This window comes from Palaemon carinicauda, chromosome 23 (assembly GCF_036898095.1).
Source record: "Palaemon carinicauda isolate YSFRI2023 chromosome 23, ASM3689809v2, whole genome shotgun sequence".
Classification (NCBI taxonomy): domain Eukaryota; kingdom Metazoa; phylum Arthropoda; class Malacostraca; order Decapoda; family Palaemonidae; genus Palaemon; species Palaemon carinicauda.
The window spans coordinates 99,329,990-99,348,316 of NC_090747.1; the positions used below are offsets into that span (position 1 = coordinate 99,329,990).

At 37.1% G+C, this 18,327-nt stretch overlaps 1 protein-coding gene across 4 annotated transcripts in view; it reads right to left on the reverse strand.

The window, feature by feature from the left end:
- Positions 1-18,327, reverse strand: part of dsd (attractin-like protein dsd) — a 71,300-nt gene that overhangs the window by 7,315 nt on the left and 45,658 nt on the right. For 3 of the 4 annotated variants that reach the window (XM_068347301.1, XM_068347298.1, XM_068347300.1), the window contains 7 exons: positions 15,407-15,718; positions 13,266-13,404; positions 11,074-11,277; positions 9,173-9,313; positions 6,084-6,230; positions 4,438-4,602; positions 294-347 (listed from right to left, as the gene is read on the reverse strand). In XM_068347301.1, coding sequence (XP_068203402.1) covers positions 294-347; positions 4,438-4,602; positions 6,084-6,230; positions 9,173-9,313; positions 11,074-11,277; positions 13,266-13,404; positions 15,407-15,718 — 1,162 coding nt within the window. The remainder of the gene's footprint in view (positions 1-293; positions 348-4,437; positions 4,603-6,083; positions 6,231-9,172; positions 9,314-11,073; positions 11,278-13,265; positions 13,405-15,406; positions 15,719-18,327) is intronic. The other variant, XM_068347299.1, reaches the window with a different exon arrangement.

Genomic DNA, 18,327 nt, shown 5'->3' on the forward strand with positions numbered 1-18,327 from the left:
AATTCTACCGCAAACATTAGGCTATTTCATTAGGAACACAAATGTTAATTTATATAAAATACTTTTCAAGATACCTACAGAATATTACATTGAAAATAATTCATAAGATTTATACCACTACACTTTACAACTAACTAAGCGTGAATTAAATTATCTCTTTGAGATTCCTGGATATATTAATAAACAGAACTAGGGTCATGATGTTGGATCATTTTCAGGAAACAGCTGTTTACTCTCAATAGTCTGACATGTTCCTCACATATTTTCCTCTTTTCTGATTTATCATACAATACCTTTATGGGTCGAAATGGTCTTGATGCCATTGCTTCCAACTCCACCAGTAGCCGCTGACGAGGAAAAAGAAAGATAAAAACATGTATACATGGATAAGAGTGGCAAAGGGAAGAGTGGTAGAAAGGGAGTTAATGGATTGTAAAAAGAAAGATAAAAACATGTATACATGGGTAAGAGTGGCAAAGGGAAGAGTGGTAGAAAGGGCGTTAATAGTGTGTGTGTTGATAACTAAAAGAATGTTTGGAAGATTTTAAGATGTGGACATATTTAGGGGTATGGCTAACTGTATGTCTGATCATTTTTTGGTGGAAGGAAAATTAGTTGTAGCAAAAGAGTGGGGGATTAGAATAGGTGGATGTAAAAGGGAGCTAGTGAGGGTTGAAGAGCTAATAAAACCGGGGGTAAAAAGTAAATATCAAGAAAAGTTGAAAATGGTATATGACGAAGTGAAAGTAAGAGAAACTGGTAATTTAGAGGAGGAGTGGAAGTTAGTAAAAAAAATTTTGTTGGGATTGCAAGTGATGTGTGTGGCAAGATTGTTGGAGGCAATATGAGGAAGGGCAGTGAATGGTGGAATGAAGGAGTGAAGGTAAAAGTGGAAGAGAAAAAGAGGGCTTTTGAAGAATGGCTGCAGAGTAATAGCGTAGAGAAGTATGAAAGATATAGAGAGAAAAATGTGAAAGTAAAGTGCATGGTAACGGAGGCAAAGAGGGCAGCTGACCTGAGGTGGGGTCAGGGATTGGGTCATTCATATGAAGAGAATAAGAAGTAGTTTTGGAAAGAAGTGAAGACAGTAAGGAAGGCTGGTGCAAGAATTTAAGAGGCAGTGAAAGATGGAAATGGAAGGTTGTTAAAAGGAGAGGAGGCAAGGAAAAGGTGGGCGGAGTATTTTGAAAGTTTACTGAATGTTGAGGATAATGAGGAGGCAGATATAATTGCTGTTGCAGGTGTTGAGGTGCCGGTGATGGGAGATGAGAATGAGAGAGAGATTACAAGAGAGGAAGTGAGGAGAGCACTAGATGAAACGAGAGTAGGAAAAGTATATGGTATGGATGGTGTGAGAGCTGAGATGTTGAAGGAAGGGGGTGTGACTGTACTTGAATGGTTGGTGAGATTGTTTAATATGTGTTTTGTGTTGTCAATGGTACTAGTAGATTGGGTTTGTGCGTGTATTGTACCACTATACATGGGTAAGGGAGATGTGCATGAGTGTTGTAATTCAAGGGGTATTAGTTTGTTGAGTGTAGTTGGAAAAGTGTATGGTAGAGTACTGATTAATAGGATTAAGGATAAAACAGAAAATGCAATCTTAGAAGTACAAGGTGGTTTTAGAAGCGGTAGGGGTTGTATGAATCAGATTTTTACACTTAAGCAGATATGCGAGAAATATTTAGTAAAAGGTAAGGAGGTGTATGTTGCGTTTATGGATCTGGAAAAAACGTATTCTAGAGTTGATAGGGAAGCAATGTCGAATGTGATGAGGTTATATGGAGTTGGTGGAAGGTTGTTGCAAGCAGTGAAAAGTTTCTACAAAGGTAGTAAAGCATGTGTTACGATAGGAAATGAAGTGAGCAATTGGTTTCCGGTGAGAGTGGGACTGAGACAGGGATGTGTGATGTCACCACGGTTGTTTAACTTGTATGTTGATGGAGTGGTGAGAGAGGCGAATGCTCGAGTGCTTGGACGAGGATTGAAACTGGTTGACGAGAATGACCATGAATGGGAAGTAAATTAGTTGTTGTTTGCGGATGGTACTGTACTGGTTGCAGACGCGGAAGAGAAGTTTGGCCGATTAGTGGCAGAATTTGGAAGGGTGTGTGAGAGAAGGAAGTTGAGTTAATGTGGGTAAGAGTAAGGTTATGAGATGTACGAGAAGGGAAGGTGGTGCGAAGTTGAATGTTATGTTGAATGGAGAGTTACTTGAGGAGGGGGATCAGTTTAAGTACTTGGGGTCTTTTGTTGCAGCAAATGGTGGAGTGGAAGCAGATGTACATCAGAGAGTGAATGAAGGATGCAAAGTGTTGGGGGCAGTTAAGGGAGTAGTAAAAAAAAGAGGGTTGGGCATGAATGTAAAGAGAGTTCTATATGAGAAAGTGATTGTACCAACTGTGATGTATGGATCGGAGTTGTGGGGAATGAAAGTGATGGAGAGACAGAAATTGAATGTGTTTGAGATGAAGTGTCTAAGGAGTATGGCTGGTGTATCTCGAGTAGATAGGGTTAGGAATGAAGTAGTGAGGGTGAGAACGGGTGTGTAAGAAATGAGTTAGCAGCTAGAGTGGATATGAATGTGTTGAGGTGGTTTGGCCATGTTGAGAGAATGGAAAATGGCTGTCTGCTAAAGAAGGTGATGAATGCAAGAGTTGATGGGAGAAGTACAAGAGGAAGGCCAAGGTTTGGGTGGATGGATGGAGTGAAGAAAGCTCTGGGTGATGGGAAAATAGATGAGAGCGTGCTACAAATAGGAATGAATGGCGAGCGATTGTGACGCAGTTCCGGTAGGCCCTGCTGCTTCCTCCGGTGCCTTGGATGACCGCGGAGGTAGCAGCAGTAGGGGATTCAGCATTATGAAGCTTCATCAGTGGTGGATAATGAGGGAGGGTGGGCTGTGCCACCCTAGCAGTACCAGCCAAACTCGGTTGAGTCCCTTGTTAGGCTGGGAGGAACATAAGAGAGGAGACGTCCCCTTTTTTGTTTCATTTGCTTGATGTCGGCTACCCCCCAAAATTGGGGGAAGTGCCTTGGTATATGTATGTATGTACCTTTAAGTTCTTACCTAAGTGGGTAGCTACTGAGATAGCTTAAAAAACTTCTTCAGCCATGGTAAGCAGTTCTTTTAACCCTTTTTCCCCCAAAGGACATACTGGTACGTTTCACAAAACTCATCCCTTTACCCCCATGGACGTACCGCTATGTCCTTGCAAAAAACTGCTATTTACATTTTTTTTTTGCATATTTTTGATAATTTTTTAGGAAACTTCAGGCATTTTCCAATAGAATGAGTCCAACCTGCCCTCTCTCTGACGAAAATTAAGGCTGTTAGAGCAATTTAAAAAAAATATACTGCAAAATGTGCTTGAAAAAAAATAACGCCTGGGGGTTAAGGGTTGGAAAGTTCCAAATAGCCTGGGGTTAAAGGGTTAAAATACATAACAAAACCAAAGCAAGATTCTCTAGTCTAGCCTCTTTACCACGGACCTCTTATATCTTGGGTCAGAGTTCTCTTGCTCAAGTGTAACCTCAAGCAGACATTCCTGTTAATTTGCATACTTTAAAGTGTTGGCCAATCTTCATAGAGGTTGCTTTTTTTCATTTTTTTTTACCTTCATTATTTTAGTACTGTACTGTCATTCTGTATACTGGGCTGTCAGGTTCAAATTGTTATTGTATTTTGTAATTTCCCTTTTAGAGTTTACTCTTTACTTTTATTTCCTCTTCCATAATATGCTGCTTTCTCAACTGGGACCCTTGGACTTGTAGAATTCTATTTTTCTTACTATTAGGTTTAAATCTTGGATTGTATAAAAAATTAAGTCTTGCTCCAAAATCATTCCAGATGTTGTGTTAACCCTTTTACCCCCAGGATATTTGGAACTTTCCAACCCTTAACCCCCAGGCGTTTCTTTTTTTTCAAGCACATTTTGCAATTTATATTTTTCAAATTGCTTTAACAGCCTTAATTTTTGTCATAGAGAGGTCTCAGGTTGGTCTCATTCTTTTGGAGAATGCCTGATGTTTCTCATAAAGTTATCAAAAATATGCAAAAAAATCTAAATAGCAGTTTTTTGCAAGGACGTACCAGTACGTCAATGGGGGTAAAGGGATGAGTTTTGTGAAACGTACCAGTACGTCCATTGGGGGTAAAAGGGTTAATGCTACAAAACCAAAACTTTGAGGTTTTCTTCAACTGTGATGTTACTTGACATCAAAATCCAAAGAATTAAATTAAACATAATTAGAATCTGAAAGCGTTAACAAACTACTGTGTTTTCATCAGCTACTCAGCTTAAAACTAGATAAAACCTTTACAGCATAAAACTAATGAAAATGAGGTTAATGTCCACATCATTACTCATAACATTATAACTATTAAGAGAAACTTCCTATAATTGTCTAAAAACAAAACACCAACTCGTGTCTTACATGTCTTGGAAGAAATCTTAATCTTGGCAGCTTTTGAACACAATATATCAAAATCCGTGTCAACGTCACTTTTGGTGGGCACATTGAAGAAGTTTATTTGGCGGATGTGCCTGTCTTCGTGCTTGGAGAGGTTGAACGTGAATTGGTAATCAATTTGCAGATCATCTGAAAAAAACAAATAAATTAAACAACCATAAATGATTTCTGATTCTGTACAGTGACAGAAAAGGAGAAGATTTTAAGACTTTCACTGCATTATCCCTTTTGAGTTTAATGAGATACTGATAACATTAACCCTTTTACCCCCAGGCTATTTGGAACTTTCCAACCCTTAACCCCCAGGGGTTATTTTTTTTTCAAGCAGATTTTGCAATATAATTTATTTAAATTGCTCTAACAGACTTAATTTTTGTCATAGAGAGGTCAGGTTGGTCTCATTCTCTTGGAAAATGCCCGAAGTTTTTGAAAAAATTATCAAAAATATGCGAAAAAAAAAATATAAATAGCAGTTTTTTGCAAGGACGTACCGGTACGTCCATGGGGGTAAAGTAATGGGTTTTGTGAAACGTACCAGTACATCCTTTGGGGGTAAAAGGGTTAAGGATTAAACCCAAAGATAGTACTGTACTTTAAAAAAGGTTGAATTAAAAAAAATAGCCTTCCCAATAATCTTACAAGTCCTAGTGTCAACAACCCTCTTTGCAAATTACATCAGTTAGATGAAAAACTATCTAGACCTTTCGGGTTCCTTGAACACACAGTTAGTATCAGTTATCCCCCTTTTCAATTATTCTTACAATCTATAACTTTTTAAAAGCATACCTTAACCCTTTTACCCCCAATGGACGTAATGGTACGTTTCCCAAAACTCGTCCCTTTACCCCCATGATCGTACTGGTACGTCCTTGCAAAAAACTGCTATTTACATTTTTTTAGCATATTTTTTATCTTTATGAGAAACTTCAGGCATTTTCCAAAAGAATGAGACCAACCTGACCTCTCTATGACAAAAATTAAGGCTGTTAGATTAATTTAAAAAATACATATTGCAAAATGTGCTTGGAAAAAAAAAAACGCACAGGGGTTAAGGGTTAGAAAGTTCCAAATAGCCAGGGGGTAAAAGGGTTAACAATGGGTAGCTGCACAGCTCACATATTCACTGCACTAGGCTTCCTTTCATTGCAGATTATTCTTCCTCAACGTTATCCCTACATTAAAGGGTCGGCTGCCCAATGCCCCTTCTCCAATGCTATGAAAGGCACCCTCTTCCACTAAACCTCTTCTCTACAACACCCTTGACCTTTTCTCATCATCTAATACTCTCCCTCCCTCTTGATCTTTACCCATTAAAAGGCTTCTCCTAAGCTCTCCTCCCTCCCTCCCCATCACCCATCCTCACCACATGTCCACACCATCCAAGTCATGACACTTTTATTACCTCTGTGATCTTCACTACGCCTGCCATTCTTCTCATATCATCCTTTTCCAATCTTCCAGTGATATTCCCATAATTCACCAAGGCATTCTCATTTATGTTCTGCCATGCTTTGCTCCCACTTTTCGTCTTAAAGCCCAAGTTTGCGATCCGTACGTTCGAACTTTCATTGCAGTTTATGATAACCAAAAACCACATTTGAAATACTTACAAAAACAAGAGCCGCCAAGAGGTTCGCCAACGTAATTGTTCTGCGTGTCACATCGTTCGCAATGATCCCCGGTGACTCCCTTGGTGTTGCAATTGCATCGACCGGACTCTCTGTTGCAGGTGTCGCCATGCTCGTTGCAATCGCACGCTGAAAAAAAACAAACAATTTGAAGAAGGTGGAATGCAAATTGGCGAAATCCACTCAAATGTAATTTTGATGAATCATTTATGCTTTGATAATCTAATAAACAATAGGAAGAGGACAGAAAAGAAATATTAAAGGTCCAAAGATAAATAAATAAGAAATACAGTACAGTACTGTGTTTCACATTGACTATAGTCCATTTTTTTTAACGAGGCAGATTTGCACCGACTCACAGCGGTGCCCTTTTAGCTTGGAAAAGTTTCCGGATCGCTGATTGGTTGGACAAGATAATTCTAACCAATCAGCGATCAGGAAACTTTTCCGAGCTAAAAGGGCACCGATGCGAGTCGGTGCAAATCTGCATCGCTAAAAAAAAAAATGGACTATAGTTCAAGTCAATCTAGCTTATTTTAGGAATTAGACAAACTGAGTGACAGGTAGCCTCCTTGTAACATAACATGTATTTGTAAATTGTGTGAATAATTCAATTTATGATATCTATTCTTGTACTTATTTAGTTTTCTATAATAATACTGATTCCCCAACTTACAAAGTTAATAGGATCCAAGAAGCTGTTTGTAATTCGAATTGTTTGAAAGTCAAATTTGTTTACATTTTGGCTTATGGTAAACTTCCCCTAAAACACATGCCTGCAATTTTCGGTTGCAAAAGTCAACAAATAGACCCGTTTTATATTGCAAATGTCTTGCTTACTGCATTAAATCATGATATCTTATTACAGTATTTAATTATGAACTTCTGATGCAATATCTGACATTTATGATTCAAGCTGGATTTGTGTATCACCGAATGGTTGGTTGTATCACCGAATGTTTGATTGTATCACCGAATGGTTGGTTGTATCACCGAATGTTTGATTGTATCACCGAATGTTTGATTGTATCCCCGAATGGTTGTTTGTATCCCCGAATGGTTGGTTGTATCCCCGAATGGTTGGTTGGTTGTATCCCCGAATGATTGGTTGTATCACCGAATAGTTGATTGTATCACCGAATGTTTGATTGTATCACCGAATGGTTGGTTGTATCACCGAATGGTTGGTTGTATCACCGAATGGTTGTTTGTATCACCGAATGTTTGATTGTATCACCGAATGTTTGATTGTATCAATGAATGTTTGGTTGTATCACCGAATGGTTGGTTGTATCACTGAATGGTTGGTTGAATCACTGAATGGTTGGTTGAATCACCGAATGTTTGATTGTATCACCGAATGGTTGGTTGTATCGCCGAATGTTTGATTGTATCACCGAATGGTTGGTTGTATCACCGAATGGTTGATTGTATCACCGAATGTTTGTTTGTATCACCGAATGTTTGATTGTATCACCGCATGGTTGGTTGTATCACCGAATGTTTGATTGTATCACCGAATGGTTGGTTGTATCACCGAATGGTTGATTGTATCACCGAATGGTTGGTTGTATCCCCGAATGGTTGGTTGTATCCCCGAATGGTTGGTTGTATCACCGAATGTTTGTTTGTATCACCGAATGTTTGATTGTATCACCGCATGGTTGGTTGTATCACCGAATGTTTGATTGTATCACCGAATGGTTGGTTGTATCACCGAATGGTTGATTGTATCACCGAATGGTTGGTTGTATCCCCGAATGTATGATTGTATCACCGAATGGTTGGTTGTATCACCGAATGTTTGTTTGTATCACCGAATGTTTGCAAGTCAAGAAACGTCTGTTGCTTTTTAGACAATGTCTTTAGTTCAACAATTTTAACAAAATAACAAAAAAAAAAACTCAAAGAACCTTGTAAGTTTAAAAAGAAATGTCACAAAAAAAAAAAAACCTTGCTTAAAATAAACATGTTATTTTCATTATAAAATAAATTTTAACATACTTACCTGGTAGTTATATATAATTACCAGGTAAGTCTTATGTTTAAAATTTCTAGTTAATACAGTATATATAATTTACAGGATGCTACAAAATAATTTCTTATTCCTGATCTAGATACAGTACTGTACTAATCTCTGGCAATTTCGTTCAATTAGTTTGCATGTTGCATAAGATTTTTCATAATCCTGACCATCCTTTACATTCACATCTTTTCAGACAGTTCCATCCTGTTTGTAATACTAGGCATTCAGTTAATTCTAGTATTCAGGCCTTCTGCATCATGAGGATCAATACTACACAGTATTCTATTAGTTTTATTCCAGCTGTGACCAAGTTGTGGAATGATCTTCCTAATCAGGTTGAATCAGTAGAACAAAAGTTCAAACTAACAGCAAATGTTTTGATCTGGAAAAGGCTGACAAAGTCTTTTTATAGTTTATATATGAAATATCTGTTTTAATGTTGTTACAATTTTTTAAATATTTTAATTTAATTTTTCATTACTTCTCAAATTGTTTATTTATATCCTTGTTTCCTTTCCTCACTTGGCTAATTTTCCCTGTTAAACCCTTGGGCTTACAGCATCCTGCTTTTCCATAATAATAATAATAATAATAATAATAATAATAATAATAATAATAATAATAATAATAATAATACATATACCAAGGCACTTCCCCCAATTTTGGGTGGTAGCCGACATCAACAAATGAAACAAAAAAAAGGGGACCTCTACTCTCTACGTTCCTCCAGCCTAACAAGGGACTCGACCGAGTTCAGCTGGTACTGCTAGGGTGCCACAGCCCACCCTCCCACATTATCCACCACAGATGAAGCTTCATAATGCTGAATCCCCTACTGCTGCTACCTCCGCGGTCATCTAAGGCATCAGAGGCAGCAGCAGGGCCTACCGGAACTGCGTCACAATCGCTCGCCATTCATTCCTATTTCTAGCACGCTCTCTTGCCTCGCTCACATCTAATAATAATAATTATAATAATAATAATAATAATAAAATCGCTTGTACAATATAAATGGGAAGATTACTTATTACCGAGCAATACTTACGTTTGCATAAGCCCCCGTTTATGGGTTTTCCAAAAAACTTCTCAATGCAGTGTTGGCACTGGAGTCCAGCCGTGTTATTGGCACAAGGCAATATGCAGTGGGTGTCGTTTTCGCAGCGACTGTGGCCGTTACAGTTGCATGCTGTCGAGAGAAAATTTTATTTTACAAAACACATTTTCAAATTTTGAAAGCTTTTTTAATTAATCTGAAGTAATTCTATTCAATTTGTGAAATAGGAATTAATCAAAATTTACATACAGTATATCTATCAGACCAAAAAAGGGATTTTGACGAAGGAAAAATCTATTTCTGGGCTCGACCTGTGTCGCCCAGTGAAATGCTCCTCTAGCACCATTTCTAAGGCATAGTTATTGCTGAATATACCAGAGAAAAAGAGATACATGGAATGCCAGGAATAAACCCAGCTCGCTCACTCATTGAGTGTCGGTATAGAAAACTGGGGCGTGAACCCAGCACTCTCACTCATTGAGTGTCTGTATAGAAAACTGGGGCGTGAACCCAGCACTCTCACTCATTGAGTGTCGGTATAGAAAACTGGGGCATGAACCCAGCACTCTCACTCATTGAGTGTCGGTATAGAAAACTGGGGCGTGAACCCAGCACTCTCACTCATTCAGTGTCTGTATAGAAAACTGGGGCGTGAACCCAGCACTCTCACTCATTGAGTGTCTGTATAGAAAACTGGGGCGTGAACCCAGCACTCTCACTCATTGAGTGTCTGTATAGAAAACTGGGGCGTGAACTCAGCACTCTCACTCATTGAGTGTCGGTATAGAAAACTGGGGCGTGAACCCAGCACTCTCACTCTTCGAGTGTCGGTATAGAAAACTGGGGCGTGATTGAACCACGACCATAGGCCCCTCACCAATTAGACTTCTCCTTCATCAACATACCTTCTCTCTACCCCTACATCGCCCCACCCCCCATCCTTTGTTTCAATATAAATCCTAATTTCTATTGGTAATTGATACTGTATCAAATAGCTTGCAAAATCTAATCACAAACACTGAATCACATATTTTTATAAGGCAACTACAAAGTATATCACTAAACAATGTACAAAAGTTGAAGGAAATTGTTTTTAAATTTGTTAACATTCACCTATTACAGTACGAACATAAAATGTAATTTGTTCTGCGCTCCTACAATGACTAACTTCAAGTTTTATGGCAACCACAAGATAAAATAAACATATAAATAGGAAATCTTTAACATTATTTGAGGCTTATCAAAAAAAAGAAAAAAAAAGAAAAAAAAATTAAAATCTTTAATATCATTTGAGGCATCCTTATAGTTTCTTGAAAACTCCACATAATTTGCTTTAAAAAGTTTTACTTAACAAAAAAAGACATGTCCTGATAGTTTCTTGAAAACTCAAAATCCTTTTGCTATATAAAGTTTTACTTTAGCATATAAAAAAGAAATGTTCTGATATTTTTCAGAAAACTCAAAATCCTTTTGCTATAAAAAGTTTTATTAGCATATAAAAAAGAAATGTCCTGATAGTTTTCAGAAAACTCAAAATCCTTTTGCTATAAAAAGTTTTACTTTAGCATACAAAAAAGAAATGTCCTGATAGTTTCTTGAAAACTCAATATCATTTTGCTTTAAAAAGTTTTATTAGCAAATAAAAAAGAAATGTCCTGATAGTTTTCAGAAAACTCAAAATCCTTTTGCTATAAAAAGTTTTACTTTAGCCTACAAAAAAGAAATGTCCTGATAGTTTTCAGAGAACTCAAAATCATTTTGCTTTAAAAAATTCTACTTTAGCATAAAAAAATGAAATGTCCTGATAGTTTTCTGAAAACCAAAAATCACTTAACTTTATCAGTAAAGGCAAAATTTTCTAAAGCAAAGTAAGGAAGATGCGCTGTACTAACGTGGACACTGTGTGAAGAACCAGCTAGTACTAGGGCACTTGGCTGGCTGAGTAACGCTCGTAAGTGGATTGATGGGTCCACGCTGGCCGCCTTCCATGCAAGTGCCGATGCCCGTTCCGCTGCCGTCGTCGCACCAACCGCACGCTACGTCCGCTTGACAATCGTGGCAGGTCTGGTGATCGCGACAACGACTGTATCCTGAAACTACATTGATTACGATTAATTTCCTCATAAATAAATAAACCAAGGCATTTCCCCCAATTTTGGGGGGTAGCCAACATCAACAAATGAAACAAAACAAAAAGGGGACCTCTACTCTCTATGTTCCTCCCAGCCTAACAAGGGACTCAACTGAGTTCAGCTGGTACTGTTAGGGTGCTACAGCCACCCTCCCCTGTTATCCAGCACAGATGAAGCTTCATAATGCTGAATCCCCTACTGCTGCTACCTCCGCGGTCATCTAAGGCATCGGAGGAATTATTAACAATATACAGAAAATCATCAACCTGACATACAAACTTAATACATTCCAAGAAGGTTCTTTCATTCATTCATTTTAGATTAAACTCGGCCTCAAAATAAGGAGGCCACGGGCTCTTGCGTTGGCAGCCCGTAAACCAAGTAGGTGTTTGCAAGTGACCCTAGGACAAAATCTAACAAACTCCAAGATGTCTAAGTTGAATTTTGTTACATTTTGGCTTAGGATAGGCTACACTTAACTCATACGCCTACAATTTTTGGCTGCAAAGGTCAACAAATTGTCCCGTTTCATACTGCATATCGTCACTCTCATAAACTTACGGCCTAAGTCATATTCTCCACTTGTTGGGAAATAAAAAAAAAAACCTTCTCATTTCCTAATTCTTTATATCATTGTGTTGAGCTTCATTTAACAAATTCTAATTCATTAATTCTTCTGTTAGGAATTTGTGAATTGAAACTTGAGACAATGATATAAAGAATTAGGAAATGAGAAAGTTTTTTTTTTTTGATTTCCCAACAAGGGGAGAAAATGACTTAGGCCATTAGTTTATGAGGGTGACGATATGTCGTCTTGCTTATTGCACTAAATTATATAGTATTGTTTTAACATAGTGTTTCATTAGGAGCTTCTGGTACAATATCTGAGGTTTATTATTTTAATTGGATTTGTGTTTACATCTTAAGAGTGTTTGTCAGTCAAAGGTTTTAACCCTTTTACCCCCAGGCTCTTTGAAAATTTCCAACCCTTAACCCCCAAGGGGTTATTTTTTCCCCAGCACATTTTGCAGTATATTTTTTTTAAATTGCTCTAACAGCCTTAATTTTTGTCATAGAGAGGTCAGGTTGGTCTCATTCTCTTGGAAAATGCCTGAATTTTTTCAATAAATTATCAAAAATATGAAAAAAAAAAATTTTATAGCATTTTTTTGCAAGGACGTACCGGTACGTCCATGGGGGTAAAGGGATGGGTTTTGTGAAACGTACCAGTACGTCCTTTGGGGGTAAAAAGGTTAAGTTAAGGACCTTTCTCACTGTTATCTGAATGATTACTATTATATTGTAAGCATAAACTGCTCAGGCCTCAGAATAACCCCATTCTTTATTACTGGCTGAGTACAACATACATGGTTCCTGAAAATCTAGATAACCTGCAGTACTATATTGTATTAAATTGTATTCAGTTATTTCAAGTATACAATACTTTCTTTTACTGCAATGTGGAATACCTATCACTTTTAGAAGTTTTATTCCTGCTGTTACCAAGTTGTGGAATGATCTTCCTAATCGGGTAGTTGAATCAGTGGAACTTCAAAAGTTCAAAGTTGGAGCAAATGCTTTTTTGTTGACCAGGCGGACATGAGTCTTTTTATAGTTTATATATGACATATTTGTTTTTGACGTTGTTAATAGTTTATATATATTATGACATATCAGTTTTGACGTTGTTACTTTTTTTAGAATGATTTATTGTTAATTTGTTCTCTTCATTTATTTATATCCTTATTTCCTTTCCTCACTGGGCTATTTTTCCCTATTGGAGCCCCTGGGCTTATAGCATCTTGCTTTTCCAACTAGGGTTGTAGCTTGGATAATAATAATAATAATAATAATAATAATAATAATAATAATAATAATAATAATAATGTATAACCAACCAGCATGCACTTAATCATAAGAATTGTCTGACGACGAAATACGTTGCCTCTTACCATCATCCTTATCGCTTTCAATTTTAGGGCAGCGTTTCAGCTCGGTCGTCCACTCCCTGCACTGGCCGTAAGGAAAACTAACGAGGTACGAATTGTTATTGACGCAACGCCGTTGATTGAAGCACCACATACATGAACCCTAGAACAGATGATACTTCTTAATAAACGTACAATAGCCAAAGAAGTAAATTCGAATATGAAATCTCTCCAAAATCAAGAATTTCTCATCACATTCTCTATGCATGGAAAGTTCTGCAGATAAACAAGACTGTTACAATAAACTACAATAATAATCAATAGTCTACAATCGAATATAATCATGAACATCGAGGTAAATTTCAAAAACTTTAAACCATTCTAGAAACGGCTTTGAAAAGGATCCTTTAACACCAGATGAAGACATCAGAATGTGGCATATGTAAAAATAAATTTGTCAAATAAACTAAAGTACAATATCAAAAACCTGGTGGAAACTGAATTTAAATTATGGTTTTATTAGAGATATTAAATCTCATTCCTGCTCTAGTTTTGATATTACTCAAGGTTGAGAAATAAGAAGACGGAAAGAGAGGACGTTCTGTGAATATAAAAGTATAAGGAGAGGAAAAAAGAAAAAGCAAAGAATGCAAATATAAAAGTATAAGGAGAAGAAAAAAGAAAAAGCAAAGTATGCAAATATAAAAGTATAAGGAGAAGAAAAAAGAAAAAGCAAAGTATGCAAATATAAAAGTATAAGGAGAAGAAAAAAGAAAAAGCAAAGTATGCAAATATAAAAGTATAAGGAGAAGAAAAAAGAAAAAGCAAAGAATGCAAATATAAAAGTATAAGGAGAAGAAAAAAGAAAAAGCAAAGTATGCAAATATAAAAGTATAAGGAGAAGAAAAAAGAAAAAGCAAAGTATGCAAATATAAAAGTATAAGAAGAAAAAGAAAAAGCAAAGTATGCAAATATAAAAGTATAAGGAGAAGAAAAAAGAAAAAGCAAAGTATGCAAATATAAAAGTATAAGGAGAAGAAAAAAGAAAAAGCAAAGTATGCAAATATAAAAGTATAAGGAGAAGAAAAAGAAAAAGCAAAGTATGCAAATATAAAAGTATAAGGAGAAGAAAAAAGAAAAAGCAAAGTATGCAAATATAAAAGTATAAGGAGAAGAAAAAAGAAAAAGCAAAGTATGCAAATATAAAAGTATAAGGAGAAGAAAAAGAAAAAGCAAAGTATGCAAATATAAAAGTATAAGGAGAAGAAAAAGAAAAAGCAAAGTATGCAAATATAAAAGTATAAGGAGAAGAAAAAGAAAAAGCAAAGTATGCAAATATAAAAGTATAAGGAGAAGAAAAAAGAAAAAGCAAAGTATGCAAATATAAAAGTATAAGGAGAAGAAAAAAGAAAAAGCAAAGTATGCAAATATAAAAGTATAAGGAGAAGAAAAAAGAAAAAGCAAAGTATACAAATATAAGAAAAAGCAAAGTATACCAATATGAAACTAGTAAAATCCCATCATATGGATTCTAAAGATATAGCAGCAATTTCAGGCGGTACTTGACCCACTTGACACCAATTATAGGACTCCTTTCATAGAGAATATAATCAACATTATTCTACAGGTACTGCATAAGAAGTTCTCATACAAAAAGAGAAAAAAGGGCTATTTTGCACCTACTTCATAACCAACATGTTCTTTTGCCTCTACAACAAACATTATGAAATTTTAAACATCTAAATACAGTAATGAGAGACCAGGAATATGTTGAAGAGGTGGTTGGAGATGGATGTTCAAGGTAGGAGGAGGAAGGGGAGACCATAGAGAAGGTGGATAGAGTGTGTAACAGCGGATATGGAGGAGAAATACCTCACAGTGGAGGACATCGAAGATAGAAGAACTTGGAAACGGCGAAGAAGAAGAAGGAGGAGGAGGAGGAGGAGGAGGAGGAGGAGGAGGAGGAGGAGGAGGAGGAGGAGGATGGAGTGTGTAACAGCGGATATGGAGGAGAAAGACCTCACAGTGGAGGACATCGGAGATAGAAGAACTTGGAAACGGCTTAGAAGAAGAAGAAGAAGAAGAAGAAGAAGAAGTAGAAGAAGAAGAAAAAGAGCTAAATAATATAGATGATTAAAACAAAATATTTGATCCCCCTGACTTACTTTAGTTTCTGTACAATTTTTACAAGATGTCCTCTGAGCACATGTTGGCTCGCAAGGTCTGTGAGAATGGAGGGCCGTGCTCGTCCCGCCGCCGATTACTCTGCGGTGTTCTCCCTGCTCTATTCCCGGCAAGTTAGGCTCGGGCTCGGCGGCCGCAGGCGTCTCTAGCGCGACCTTCGTCCCGTTGTGAGTGAGGTCACAAAGGTTATTTTCCCAGTCGCAGTACTGGTGAGCGTGGCACAGAGGGCATGTGTCGAGGGATTTGCATTTTGACCTTTGGACATCTTCACAAGATTCTCCGGTTGTAATGGCCTGAGCAAAAGAAGGAGAACGATAAATTAATCACTTATTATAATGCTGAAAAATTCACCAGTTACTCAATTTTTTTTAAATCGACTACAGTTCTACGTTTCTAAGTTATCTTTGCTATTTATAGAAATTAACAATTATAATCTCCCTGTTCTATTAACCCTTTTACCCCCAAGCTACTTGGAACTTTCCAACCCTTAATCCCAAGGGATTTTTTTTTTAAGCACATTTTGCAATATATATTTTTTAAATTGCTCTAACAGCCTTAATTTTCGTCATAGAGAGGTCAGGTTGGTCTCATTCTTTTGGAAAATGCCTGAAGTTTCTCATAAAGTTATCAAAAATATGCAAAAAAAAAATGTAAATAGCAGTTTTTTGCAAGGACGTACCAGTACGTCTATGGGGGTAAAGGGATGAGTTTTGTGAAGCGTACCAGTACGTCCATTGGGGGTAAAAGGGGTTAATCTTTCACTGCCATTAGTAATTTAATCAAAATTTGAAAAAGGAAACTCATAAAATCACCCAAACCATAGCAAAATCATATTCGTTGAAAAGGTCTCGATGAGAACTTTCCAAAATATACAAGCTACAATTTGTGTGGCCTTAAAAGATTTTGCTACATCAGAAGTTTTGTTGAATTCCCCACTGGTAGTGAAAGGGACAATAAAGATTTAAGACATCAAAAATCAAGATAATTATAGCTATAATAAACAATTATTAGTGATCTCCCTTATCTGATAAATCATTGCGGCAAAGTGTGAGTAATCACATGCTACAAACCAACGGACCTCTCAAACGCAAGCATTCTCCTACTGCCTTACGACGAGATTGTGTTGTTGTTACTGCATAACCCTTTTACCCCCAGGCTATTTTGAAATTTCCAACCCTTAACCCCCAAGGGGTTATTTTTTCCCCAGCACATTTTGAAGTATATTTTTTTTAAATTGCTCTAACAGCCTTAATTTTTGTCATAGAGAGGTCAGGTTGGTCTCATTCTCTTGGAAAATGCCTGAATTTTCTCAAATAATTATCAAAAATATGCAAAAAAATAATTTCTATAGCCTTTTTTTGCAAGGACGTACCGGTACGTCCATGGGGGTAAAGGGATGGCTTTTGTGAAACGTACCAGTATGTCCTTTGGGGGTAAAAGGGATAAGTGGTCTGGCTACCCATTCATTAGCATGTAAAAAGTGCAGGGCACCATGATCAAAGCATGCTCGTACATGGTTGATAATCTATTCAACCTTCTTCATTTGTACTTTTCTGGATTGAACAGAATAAAAATTAAAGATTTTGCATCCAACTTAGTAATAAGGTTAAAAGGGAAACGTTAATGGAATTTCCTCAAGTACAGTTGGCTTCATTAACTCTGGTACAATTCACGGAAAGCTAAGGAGACGTCTAACAGTCGTAGATTGATTTAGCAAAGGAGAAACGTCCTGTGAAACAGTCGTTAAGCTTGTAAACACGTGATCAAAAGAATTTTACAAAGTGCTGTATTGCATAGAAAAATATTATTTGCCTAACAGCAGTTCATAAATTAACCCTTTTACCCCCAAGGTAAGGTTAAATTTCGAGTAAATTTTTCTATATATTTTTTTGAAATTGCTCTAACAGCCTTAAATTTTGTCATAGAGAGGTCAGGTTGGTCTCATTCTTTTGGAAAATGCCCGAAGTTTCTCAAAGTTATCAAAAATATGCAAAAACATGTAAATAACAGTGTTTTGCAAGAATGTACCGGTACGTCCTTTGGGGGCAAAAGGGTTAATAAAAATGCTTTTTGATCACGTTTATAAGCTCAGCGAATTTGTATTACAAACAACGTTGCCCACAGTTTCTTTTCTGCTGAACCCGGCGTTACCAACAACAATGTACAAGCAGTCAGATGTCTCCTTAGCGTCCCATAAAGTACAAGCAATCAGATGTCTCCTTAGCGTCCCATAAAGTACAAGCAATCAGATGTCTCCTTAGCGTCCCGTAAAGTACAAGCAGTCAGATGTCTCCTTAGCGTCCCATAAAGTACAAGCAGTCAGATGTCTCCTTAGCGTCCCGTAAAGTACAAGCAGTCAGATGTCTCCTTAGCGTCCCATAAAGTACAAGCAGTCAGATGTCTCCTTAGCGTCCCATAAAGTACAAGCAGTCAGATGTCTCCTTAGCGTCCCATAAAGTACAAGCAGTCAGATGTCTCCTTAGCGTCCCATAAAGTACAAGCAGTCAGATGTCTCCTTAGCGTCCCATAAAGTACAAGCAGTCAGATGTCTCCTAAGCGTCCCATAAAGTACAAGCAATCAGATGTCTCCTTAGCGTCCCATAAAGTACAAGCAATCAGATGTCTCCTTAGCATCCCATAGTGCAACAGAATTAATGAACCCTACTGTACAAACCATGTATGTTAATAGTAATGCTCACACTCCCAGAAATAACATATAATGAATGGCGTATCATGTAGCATCACTGGAACATTTTATTAGAACATAATCGGATCTGATCACACATGCAAATTCCATCCCAAAAACCATCACATCGATCCCATTCATCAGATTAAATGAATGTGGAATGATCTTCCAAATTGGGTAGTTGAATCGGTAGAACCTCAAAAGTTCAAACTTGCA